Source organism: Malaclemys terrapin, chromosome 13, assembly GCF_027887155.1.
Source record: "Malaclemys terrapin pileata isolate rMalTer1 chromosome 13, rMalTer1.hap1, whole genome shotgun sequence".
In the NCBI taxonomy this organism is placed as follows: Eukaryota; Metazoa; Chordata; order Testudines; family Emydidae; genus Malaclemys; species Malaclemys terrapin.
Window position 1 is genome coordinate 25,125,459 of NC_071517.1, and position 13,316 is coordinate 25,138,774.

Below are 13,316 nucleotides of genomic sequence, written 5' to 3' on the forward strand. Positions count from 1 at the left end.
CTTATAACAGGGGACTGGCCCTGCACACAGAAACCAGTCTAGCAGAGTGCAAAGGTGAACTTTACATCCTGACACATTGGCACACACAGAGCCGAGCTCTAGATTTTCTACACTGGGGGCGTGCAGTTCAGCTGGAACCTGGGGTGGATCCTGGATATTTCCCCATATACCTGCATTTATGCGAATCAATAATAGGAAAGGAAACCAATAGTAGTTTGGATTTTCCTCTACAGGCCACCAAAGGAGAGTGAAATCCTGATATAATGAATTTGTTCTGCTTTTCAGAGAAGAGCAGTGGAATGGCTGGACCAGCTCTCTGTTAAACACTATTTTACAGGGATACGGTCAGGGCTGGTTGGCCCACACTTTGCAGATATAAAGTCCACGCAATGATCTGTATTTCCTCTGCCAGCACAACCAGGCCAATGTGTTTCCTACAATAAGCAATGCCAGCAGCCCTACACTCACATGCATCCCTACAATAACACTGTATGTGCTGCGTACAGGGGAGAGGGGAGATCAGTGAGGGCTTTCAGCCTCCTGGGACAACCCAAGAAAGAGACAAAGCACAACCTCCTTTATCCAAATGTCCTGGGGATGCTGAATAAGCCCAGGCAACTAAGGGAATTTCCAGTGTGACAAGTAGCCATCAAAGGATTCATTGCATTTCAGACAGCTTTGGTTGGGATAATGGAGGTTGTCCTGCATTCCTTTCTGACTAAGGAGAACATGACTTCTGTCATTCTGCTGTGTACCTCGGGAAGCTGCGCCCGGATATCTTCTGAGCCAATGAATATGCTCTCCAAGTGAGTCCATGTCCGCTGCACTTCAAACCAGATAGAAATGATTGAATCTGCTGTGGACAGCTTCTTTTGCCATCCAGATACTTCCTCTAAGAAGAAGGCAATATACTTGGATGTCATCAGAGTCTGCAGCTGCACCTGGTTGTCTTCTAAAGTTTCAATGAGCTCCTCGTCAGATTTCAGCAGGGGGATGTTTGTCCGGGGATGCAGTTCATACTGGAATTCCATGCTGCTCCAAGTGCTTTTTAGCTCTTTCAACACTTTCTCCATGCTCATTTCCTTAACTGCTTTATCCACTATGCCCCGAACCTCGTCCTCAAAGTTATGCAGGTTGAGTGTCAGGAGGTCAGCCAGTGTGGTGTCTGCATCCATGGTGAATGTCACACCTGTTGCCTGCATCAACTGGTTCCAGTGCCTTTCCCTGATGGCGGGATTCTGAAGCTCCGCCACAGCCCTCAGAGATGTCAGGATGTTCTTCACCCTGTTGTCCAGCCCAGCGAATGCGTCCCACACCCTCATTTCTTTATCCAGGTTCCGAATATCCTTTGCAAACTTTTTGCATTCAAGGTCCATGTTTTCCACATTAATATCCTTCCATTTCGTGGTCTGCCAGTCATTCATGCTAGATGTCACCACAGAGATCATATCCCAGAGTTCCTTGAGAAGACAAATTTCCTTCCTGCATTGCTTTAGCTGTTTATAATCTGGAACATTGACTTCAAACAAACCAGCTGATTCATAAAGTGAGGCCATAGTTGACTCCATTTGTTTTATCTCAATGTGGTTTGCATCCAGCATTAGGTAAGGATTTTCAGTGTCAAACCTATAAAGCAATTTTCATTCTTCATAAGTAAGATTATAAAGACTTCAAATAAAATATAATGCAAAGCGGCTTGTACAAGAGACACAGTCAATACAACACAGCTCTAGTATGCTCTAATGATTATTCCACATTGCAGAACTGATGCTATTTTAAAGTCCCATTTGTACCCTCATTCTTTTCTTCAGAGCATAGTCATCTTTCTGCCTGTAGTCTCTGCTAAAATGGAGTTACATGTTAAATAATGGCTAAATGGGAGGTAAAATTGTCAGAAACACTGATACTTTTAAAAAGGAAACAAAAAAACATTTTTCCTCTTTGTGCCCCAGATTCACACGCTCGCTGTCAGCCCGAGGTACGAGCTAATGGCAAGAAAACTCAAAAAGCTAAGTGGCTCACCCACTCAAGGGCCATTACAGCCGATCTAGTCAGTGCAGCTGACCCAACCTCCAGAGAGTGACATTTACAGAAGCTTGCAAGGGAGCCCAGTTCAGTGGGGTAAAGTTATTCCTCTCTCATGTGGGCAGGGGGGATTTTATGAATGTATTTTATCATACTGCTACATGAGTGCAAAGTAGTGCACTTTAAAGGAGAGTCACTTTCACTGAGGAGGGAGAACACAACTCAAAGGGAACTCTCTTTCATTCATTTACACAAGGTTTCTAAGAGCATTTCCATTCATAAGCCTTTGTGTTTCTGGCCAAGTAGGCCTCTGGATATAAAAACTGTAAACTATTGGAAGAATGTTCTTTATTCAGTGTTCAGTGCAGGAACCATCAGGAAAAGGTTAAAACAATGCTTGGACCTGGAGCCTGGGAAAGCCTCACTCCAGGTTCAAAGCTGCTCTGCTGGAGACAGGGAGCTGGTCTACGCTACAAACTTATGCAAGTGGCTAGGGGTGTGATAAATCATCCCATCCCCCTAGCTGACACAGCTATACCAGCAAAAAAAACCCAACCATGTAGATGCAGCTGTGCTGACTGAAGAGTGCTTCTGCCAATGTCACTCATGTCATTCAGGGAGGTGTTGTTCCTACACCAGCACAACTCCTCCTTCTGTTGACATATGCTGCATTTACACTAGGGGCTATCCTGGCATAGTCTGGGGGCATAGAAGCACTTACAGCAGTCTCTCTAGGTCCCAGCACTGCCACCATCCTGGCTGTGGGGGTACTGTGTATCCCACAACAAATAACAGCAATATACTATTAGTAAGGGGCCCTTGAACTACCCAGACAACCACTGGAAAAGTAATCTGGCAAAACACAAAATGTTCAGTAAGTTCTTGGAATGTATCAAGGACGACTTCTTGTTTCAGATGGTGGAGGATGCAACCAGGGGGGCAGATGTTTTAGACTTGATTTTGACCAACAGGAATGTATTGGTTGTGAATCTTAAGGTGAAAGGGAACTTGGTAGAAAGCGATCATAAAATTCAGAGAACTGGTAGGTAAGGTCCCATAGGAAGAAAATCTAAGGGAAAAAGGAGTTCAGGAGAGCTGGCAGTTTCTCAGAGAGACATTATTAAAGGCACAACAGCAAACTATGCTGATGCAAAGGAAAGAGATGACGAATAGTAGGGGGTTAACATGGCTCCATCAGGAACTCTTTAATGACCTGAAAATCAAAATGGAATCCTACAAAAAGAGGAAGCATGGAGAAATTGCTAATGGTGAGTACAAAAGAAGAGCGCAAGATTATAAGGATAAATCAGAAAGGCAACGCCACAAAATGAGGTACACCTAACAAGGGATATAAGAGGCACTAAGAAGAGGCTCTATAAGTACACTAAGAGCAAGAGAAAAATGAAGAGGCTCTATAAGTACACTAAGAGCAAGAGAAAAATGAAGAGCAACCTCATACTCTGGGTGTCCTTAAACCTCTGACTGCCAGAAGCTGGGAATGGATGACAGGATGGACCACTCGATAAATTGCCCTGTTCTGTTCATTCCCTCTGAAACATCTGACACCGGCCACTGTCGGAAGACAGGATACTGGGCTAGCTGGACCATTGGTCTGACCCAGTATGGCTGTTCTTATAACCTTAATAAAAGTGTAGGTACTCTATTTAGTGGGGAAACAGAGCTAATAATAGATAACACTAAGAAGGCTGAGCTGTTTAACATCTATTTTGATTCAATCGTCACTAGAAGGGTTAATTGTTTGACCAGATGCTTAACACAATTAATATTAACAACAAGACAGGGAAGAACACAAGGCAGAACAGGGATAGAAGAGGTTAAAGAATATTTAGATGAGTTAGATTTATTCAAGTCAGGAGGGCCTGATGAAAATCACTTTAGGATTTTTAAGGAACTAGCCAAAATCATTTTGTAACCATGAGCAATTATCTTTGAGAACTCATGGAGGATTGATGAAGTCACAGAGAACTGGAGAAAGGCAAACATAGTACCTGTCTTTAAAAAAGGAGAACAACAAGGACCCAGGAAATTATAGACTAATCAACCTGACTTCAATGCCTGGAAAGATACTGGAACACATTATTAAACAATCAGTTTATAAACACCTAGAGGATAATAGGGTAAGTAAAAGCCAACATAGATTTTTCAAGAACAAATCATGCCAGACCAACCTGATTTCCTTCTTTGGCAGGGTTACTGGCCTAGTGGGTAGGGAAAAAGCTATAATTGTGACATATCTTGATTTTAGTAAGGCTTTTGATACAGTCCCACATAACATTCTCATAAGAAAACTAGAGAAATATGGTCTAAATTAAGTATACAAGTAGTTGAAAAAACATATTCAAAGAGTATTTATCAATGGTTCACTGTCAGACTGGGAAGACATAGCTATTGGGGTCCCACAGGGGTATGTCCTGAGTCACTTACTATTCAATATTTTCATTAATGACTTGGCTAATGGAATGGAGAGTACATTTAGAAAATGTGTGGATGACACTAAGCTGGGAGGGATTGCAAGCACTTTGGAGGGCAGGATGAGATTTCAAAATGACTTTGATAAATTAGAGATGTGTTCTGAAATCAACAAGATTAAATTCAATAAAGAAAAGAACAAAGTACTATGCCTAGGAAGGAAAAATCAAACTCACAACTTCAAAATGGGGAACAACTCGCTATGTGTTCGTATTGCTGAAAAAGATCTGGGGTTACCGCAGATCACACATTGAATGAGAGCCAATAATGGGATGCAGTTGCAAAAAGGATAATATTGTAACCAAAAGCACTCCTGTCTTCAACCCCACACATTATTGTAATAATCTTTGTGGAAAATGTGCCTTGTGAGGTATCATTTTAAAACTAACAACACATTGATCATTGATATTCATGTGTAACCTATATATTAAATGTGTGTTATGAGTGATGAACTAAAGCTGAAATTATGACTACAAGGGGTTACCAGACAGGTCTGGGGAGAGGATAAACCTGTTCCTCAAAGACATAGGACAAGCTGACGCCTCTAGCCAGGTGTCATCAAAGCTGATTGGCCATCACCTGTCAAGTGGCCGTTCTTTGGCAGGAGGGGGCAGGAACAGATTGATGTGCATTTTAGCAACAACATGGAACGTCCTTCACCACAAGACTCCATGTCTCCGTCGGAAGGAACTTTATCTAGGGGTAACCCTCAGGAACATGCATTTTGAAGGGTGAGTGGACTTTAAAAGTGAGGGACAAAAACACCCAAGGCTCTCTCTCCTTTACCTAAGACAACAAAGGGACCAGCCTTTTGACTTTTGGGGGGGATCCTGACTGAGAATTTGGTCAGCAATGTTGCCAGGATCCTGTGGTAAGGATTTGACCTTGAACCAAGACTAGCTGGTTACGTTTCAGCAACTAGAAAGTGTTTTAGCTTTATTTCTCTTGTACCCATTTCTACTTGTAATACCTTGTACTTATATGCATTTCAAATCTCTCTCTGTCATTAAATAAACTTGTTTTATTTTTTAATCAAAGCTAACCCAGTGCTGTGTTTAAACTGAACTGCTTGGTAACGCCATTTAAAGTAGCAAACTGCTGAATATCAAACCCTTACAGGGGCAACAGACTTTTAATATCTGAACTGCCCAGAAGAGGGATGGACAGTGCAGAACACAGAAACATTTGGGACTTGGAGTGTGTTGGGGTCACCCTGCAAGTAGTAACTCAGGCTGGTGGCAGCCAGGGTGTGGCTGGTGTTGCTGACAGGCTGCTGGGGTCAGAGTTGCTGGACTAGGACTGTGGCTATACACAGACATTCAGGGTGTGACTTACATGCTGGTAGGCTGTTTGTGAGCAGCCTAGGTTGGGAGCTACAACGGCAAAGCATTGTGAGGCACCCAGGGTTACAGGGCAGTGGTGATCCTGCCTGGTCTCGATTGCTCCTTAAAATGTGACAGGTGTATTAACCGGAGTGTCTTATGGGAGGTAAATGTCCCGCTCTACTCAGCTCTGGTGAAGCCTCAGTGGAGAACTGTGTCCAGTTTAGGGCACCACACTTTAACAAAGATATTGACAAATCCGAGAGAGCACAAGGGAGAGCAATAAAAATAATAAAATATTTAGAAACCCTGATCCATGAGGAAAGGTTAAAAAACCGGGCATGTTTAGTCATGAGAAAAGAAGACTGAAGGGGGACATAACTGCCTTCACATATGTTAAGGGCTATTATAAAGAGGACAATGATGTTCTCTCTGTCCACTGAAGATAGGACAAGTAGTAATCAGCTGAATTTGTGCAGCAAGGAAGATTTAGGTTAGATATTAGGTAAAACGTTCCAACTCTAAGGATGGTTATATACTGGAATAGGTTACCAAGTGATGCTGTAGTATCCCCATCACTAGAGGTTTTTTAAGAATAGGTGAGACAAACACCTGTCAGGGATGGTCTAGATATGCTGGGTCATAAGAACAGCCATACTGGGTCAGACCAATGGTCCATCTAGCCCAGTATCCTGTCTCCAACAGTGGTCAGTACCAGAGCTTCAGGGGGAGTGTACAGAACAGGGCAATTTTGAAGACACTCATCTCTGTCTTACCTTCCTGGCTTCTGGAAGTCTGAGGTTTAGGTTCGCTTCAAGCACAATGTTACAATCCTGACCATCTTGGCCAATAGCCATTGAAAGACCCATCCTCTGTGAACTTGTCAAAAATTCTTTTTTGAACCCAGTTATACTTTTGGCCTTCACATCCCATGGCAATGAGCTCCACAGGTTAATTGTATATTGTGTGAAAAAATATTTCCTTGTTTGTATTAAACTTGCTATCTATTAATTTCATTAGGTGACCCATTTTTCATATTATGGGAAAGGGTAAATAACACTTCTGTATCCACTTTTTCCATACCATTGTAACTATCGCTTAAATCAGCCTCTGTATCAGATGACTGGTGAATAGCCAATGTCACGCCAATTTTTTTTTAAAAGACTCCAGAGGCAATCCTGGCAATTACAGGCCTATAAGCCTAACTTCAATACCAGTCAAGTTGATTGTAACTATAGTAAAACTTTTGTAAAGGGAAATCATGCCTCACAATCTATTAGAATTCTTTGAGGGTGTCAACAAATATGTGAACAAGATAGATCTACTTGATACAATGTACTTGGACTTTCAGAAAGCCTTTGACAAAGTCCCTCACCAAAGTCTCTTAAGCAAAGTAAGGAGTCAGTCATGGGATAAGAGGGAAGGTCCTCTCATGGATCAGTAATTGGTTAAAAGATAGGAAACAAAGGGTAGGAATAAGTGGGCAGTTTTCACAGTGGAGAGAGGTAAATAACGGTGTCCCCCCAAGAATCTGTACTGGGACCGGAGCTGTTCAACATATTCATAAATGATCTGGAAAAAGGGATACATAGTGAGGTGACAAAGTTTGCAGATGATACAAAATTACCCAAAATAGACTCATAGACTCATAGACTTTAAGGTCAGAAGGGACCATTATGATCATCTGGTCTGACCCCCTGCATGCTGCAGGCCACAAAACCGTCCCTACCCTTCCCTTGACTCTGCTGATGAAGTCCCCAAATCCTGTGTTTTAGTGACTTCAAATGGCAGAGAACCCTCCTGCTAGCGATCCCTGCCCCATGCTGCGGAGGAAGGCAAAAAACCTCCAGGGCCTCAGCCAATCTACCCTGGAGGAAAATTCCTTCCCGACCCCAAATATGGCGATCAGCAAGACCCCGAGCATGTAGGCAAGAGTCACCAGCCTGACCCTTGTTAGCCATTATACTATTTACCTTCCATTACTCTGTATTCCTCAGCTAATACGTTTTACCATTAGACCATTCCCTCCATAAACTTATCTAACTTAATCTTAAAACCAGACAGGTCCCTCGCCCCCACCGTTTCCCTCGGAAGGCCGTTCCAATATTTCACCCCTCTGACGGTCAGAAACCTTCGTCTAATTTCAAGCCTAAACTTCCCCACGGCCAGTTTATATCCATTCGTTCTCGTGGCCACATTAGTACTAAGCTGGAATAATTCCTCTCCCTCCCTTGTATTTATCCCTCTGATATATTTAAAGAGAGCAATCATATCCCCCCTCAGCCTTCGTTTTCTCAGACTAAACAACCCGAGCTCCTCTAGTCTCTTTTCATACGACAGGTTTTCCATTCCTCTGATCATCCTAGTGGCCCTTCTCTGCACCTGTTCCAATCTTTTTCAAACATGGGAGACCGGAACTGCACACAGTACTCCAAATGAGGTCTCACCAGCGCCTTATACAACGGAAGCAGCACCTCCTTATCCCCTACTAGATATCCCTCACCTAATGCATCCCAAGACCGCATTGGCTTTTTTCACCGCCACGTCACATTGTCAACTCATAGTCATCCTCCGGTCTACAAGAACCCCTAGGTCCTTCTCCTCTTCCGTTACTTCTAACCAATGCGTCCCCAGCTTGTAGCTAAAATTGTTGTTAGTCATCCCTAAATGCATCACCTTACACTTTTCACTATTAAATTTCATCCTATTTCTGATACTCCAATTCTCAAGCTCATTCAAGTCTCCCTGCAGAATATCCCTATCCTCCTCTGAATTGGCAACGCCTCCCACCTTCGTATCATCTGCAAACTTTATCAGTCCACTCCTGCAGTCGGCTCCGAGGTCAGTTATAAATAGATTAAATAAAATGGGTCCCAAAACCGAACCTTGAGGAACTCCACTGGTAACCTCCCTCCAACCTGACAGTTCACCCTTCAATACGACCCGCTGCATTCTCCCCATTAACCAATTCCTTATCCACCTCTGGATTTTCATATCGATCCCCATCTTTTCCAGTTTAACCAATAATTCCTTATGGGGTACAGTATCAAATGCTTTACTGAAATCCAGGTATATTAGGTCCACCGCATTTCCCTTATCTAGTAAGTCTGTTACTTTCTCGAAGAAGGAGATCAGATTCGTCTGGCACGATCTGCCCTTCATAAAACCATGTTGTAATTTATCACCCTTGCCATTAACCTCAAGGTCCTCAACTACTTTCTCTTTCAGAATTTTCTCCAGCACCTTGCATACTACAGATGTTAAGCTAACAGGCCTGTAGTTACCCGGATCACTTTTTTTCCCTTTCTTGAAAATAGGAACCACATTAGCTATTCTCCAGTCTAACAGAACCACCCCCGAATTTACAGATTCATTAAATATTATCACTAATGGGCCTGCTATTTCCCGTGCCAATTCCTTCAATATTCTCGGATGAAGATCGTCCGGTCCTCCCGACTTAGCCGACTTTGAAGAACTGCAAAGGGATCTCACGAAACTAGGTGATGGGGCAAGAAAATGGGAGATGAAATTCAATGTTGATACAGTAAATGCAAAGTAATGCATATTGGAAAAAAATAATCCCAACAATACAAACAAAATGATGGGGTCTAAATTGGCTGTTATCACTCAAGAAAAAGATCTTGGAGTCATCATGGATAGTTCTCTGAAAACATCTGTTCAATGTGCAGCAGCAGTCAGAAAAGCTAACAAAATGTTAGGAACTATTAGGAAAGGGATATATAATAAGACAGAAAATATAATGCCACCATATAAATCCACAGTACTACCACACCTTGAATAGTGCATGCAGTTCTAGCTGCTCCATCTCAAAAAGATATATTAGAATTGGAGAAGGGCAACAAAAATAATTATGGGTATGGAACAGCTTCCATATATGGGGAGATTAAAAAGACTGGGACTGTTCAGCTTGGAAAACAGACTATTAACTAGAGTACTTGTGGCACCTTAGAGACTAACAAATTTATTAGAGCATAAGCTTTCGTGGACTACAGCCCACTTCTTCGGATGCATATAGAATGGAACATATATTGAGGAGATATATATACACACATACAGAGAGCATGAACAGGTGGGAGTTGTCTTACCAACTCTGAGAGGCCAATTAAGTAAGAGAAAAAAACTTTTGAAGTGATCAAGCTAGCCTTGTAATCTATCTCCCCTTGTAAGTATTCTCACACTTCTTATCAACCTGTCTGTACTGGGCTAGCTTGATTATCACTTCAAAAGTTTTTTTTCTCTTACTTAATTGGCCTCTCAGAGTTGGTAAGACAACTCCCACCTGTTCATGCTCTCTGTATGTGTGTATATATATCTCCTCAATATATGTTCCATTCTATATGCATCTGAAGAAGTGGGCTGTAGTCCACGAAAGCTTATGCTCTAATAAATTTGTTAGTCTCTAAGGTGCCACAAGTACTCCTGTTCTTTTTGCGGATACAGACTAACACGGCTGCTACTCTGAAGACTATTAACTCTCTGCAGTCAGTGTTGGACTTAATTATCTTGAAGAATTTTGTATCATCTACAAACTTTGCACTTCACTGTTCACTCCCTTTTCTACATCATTTATGAATACGTTAAACAGCACAGGTCTCAATACAGATCCTTGGAGGGACCCCACTGTTTAACTCACTCCTTTCTGAAAACTGACCATTTATTCCTACCCTTTGTCTCCCATCTTTTAACCAGTTACTGATCCATGAGAGGACCTTCCCTCTTACCCCATGACAGTTTACCTTGCTTCAGAGCTTTGGTGGTCCTGCCTCAGTGAAGGGAATGGACTAGATGACCTCTCAAGGTCCCTTTCAACCGTACATTTCTATGATTCTATGATACTCTGACATAGCATGACAATACTGTGTTGTGACATGTCAGCACAACATCAAAACCATTGTGATAAACAGGTTACGCTGGTGACACTGGCAACCCCAGGTATTTAACACTGATCATTTGCAAGTCTGTACCTAGAATGCTCTTCCATCCTGCAACTCTCTGATGGCAGCCCTGGACTCTGAGTCCTGGGGATGCATGGAATGGTTCTTTGTCCTGGGTTATTGTCTATGCACAATCCTGGAATCATGGGACTAAGAGAAGGGTTTGGCCATTTTAGGGTGGTTATAGTTAGGCACATAAAAGACCCAATGCAAAAATTTCAAAAAGTGCCTAAGTCACTTTTTCAAAAAGAGACTTAGGTACTCAAATACTTCTTACAACCTAGGCCTATCTCCCAGGAAAATCACTGGAAGTGAGGCACCCAAAGAGCTTTACAAATCTGGGCCTTAGACACTTTTGGTCACGCTTAAGCTCCCATGCATTTAAGCCACTTTTGAAAATGGGACTTAGGCACTTTTGAAAATTTTAACCCTACTCTCGCTGAATCCACTCCCTACCCACTACAGCATAGAGACCCCAGAAAAATGCTATATCAGATATTATACCTGGCCTTCTGACCAATTGGGAAAGATAAGTGGATGTTAGACAATATGCCTAGCAGAGCACAAATGATCTAGTAAGCCCTTTTCTCCCTTATTTCTGTGGTGCTATAATTAGTCTGTACCTCAGTGGTGCTTCTTTGCGAAATCTCTCTCTGAATTTCTGCTGTTCCACATCAAATGCTGCACAGTTCTTGCGAATAACTGTCACTTCATTTGCTTGCAAAGAAGCCACTTGCTGTTTCACAGTTATCGCCAGCTTCTTTATATTGTTCCATTTTTCTGGCAGCTCCTGCAAGCAAAAATTAAATGTTGGCCGACGGTATGTGCCACTTGACATAACATGTATCTGACTTGTTTATGGATAGTCCCATGCTGGAAAAATACCATATTTTCTCTCTTACACAATCAAGAGGTTTTTGCCATGATATAAAGCGCAAACACATGACTGGGGGTAAAACAGGGAATGAATTTTCAGCTTTGAAGATAAATGAAGATTTTTACACCTTAAGAAGGTGTAAACCCTCTTCCCTCCTGAAATGTCCTGCCACATTTTCTACACACACCAGAATCCTGTGGAATGTGGACAGCCCAGACAGAAGTGACCTAAATCTTGCTCCGAGGGTACATGAAGGCAGATGTACAAAAAAATCTTGCTCCTAGGGTACAAAAAACCTGATCCTGATTCAAAGTCCAGCTGACTCTTGTGCATCCCCTGGGAGTGTATGGAAGAAGGAAGATGGGCTCAACAGGTAAGCTGACCGTTTCAACTTAGTTAAAAATGAAGACTGGATGGTTCTATAATAGATGCTGTCCCGTCCGCTCTTAGAACGGAAGAGGGGAAGGTGGTTATAGTCAAAGGACCTGTCTGGAGAGATTCCTAGGGTAACGTTTTTCAAACTTGGGTACTTAATGTTACCGTCTAAATAAAAATGGCCCAATTTTCAGAGCTCCCATGAACGTCACTGGAAGTTGTGGATGCTCAGAACCTCTGAAATCCAAGACACTTTCATTTAGGTGCCAAGGAAAGAAGCTTCACAGGGCTGGCTCTTCATAAGCTGTGTATTTGTCCTGGGAAGGGACTTCCTTTGTCTTTCATTAAAAACCACAGGTCAGAGCCTCAGGCAGCATATGGATCAGTGCTGTGACCCAAGTCCTCTACATATTTCAATTCCCCTCTTCCCTACCAGTGTTCTCAGAACAGTGGTTTCTTCCCCTAGACCATTCACAGTCTGTAACAAAAGAAACTTTCCAGCTTGTTTTTGTGCCTGTTCACTTGGGTCAGAAGAGTAACAGAAAGTCACCAGTGCTTGCCAGGAGAGAAGAAAATGTCTGGGATGAAACTCGACATGTTCAGAGGTTGCATTCAGTTTGGATAGTTACCCAGACCTTCCAAATGGGAAAATCTCCTGGCAACTGGCTTGCCCACCACAGTAGTCCCAATGCTTCCTATTTTCAGCTCTGAGAGAATCCTTGAAGAGTTCCATCTCTTATGAGGATACTTTGCTCTTTCCACTTCCTTTCCCAACTGAAACCACAAGGGGGGAAGTAGCAAGAAAAAGGCAAAATTCAAGCAGAGCTTCGGCCCACTTCTTACTTTATCAGAAACAGTCGCCTGTCCTCCCCTTCAGATAGACTCTATCCATTTTTATGGACTCTTCATGTACCAAACAGTCTAAGATCTAGGTTCCTCAAGACAGCAGAAGAGAGCATTATATAAAGGATCTTATTTGCCTCTATTTCTCTTACTGTATGTGGAAGTAAAGATACTAACTGGATCGCTATGCAACTGCATGGAGCTGACAAGTTGCTGCATAGAAAAACATGCTTCCCCAGTTCTACTCCTAAGGATAGCCTTGATGTTTTAACTCCCTGGCAAAAAATGTATTGCTCAAATTTACTTACAAAATCTGAAGCACTAAAATCCAAGGAATTCCCAAGGTAAGGCAACTGTCACACCCAACAAAACTCCACCTATAATGCTTAACTGAAATCCTCCTTCCACAAAGGCACTTTGTGAGGAAGG

The 13,316-nt window shown here is 42.4% G+C and overlaps 1 protein-coding gene across 1 annotated transcript in view; it reads right to left on the reverse strand.

The window, feature by feature from the left end:
* Positions 1–13,316, reverse strand: part of DNAH9 (dynein axonemal heavy chain 9) — a 404,651-nt gene that overhangs the window by 328,140 nt on the left and 63,195 nt on the right. The window contains exons 19-20 of the mRNA XM_054048023.1: positions 11,416–11,582; positions 756–1,626 (exon numbers count right to left, since the gene is read on the reverse strand). Of these exons, the coding sequence (XP_053903998.1) occupies positions 756–1,626; positions 11,416–11,582 (1,038 nt within the window). The remainder of the gene's footprint in view (positions 1–755; positions 1,627–11,415; positions 11,583–13,316) is intronic.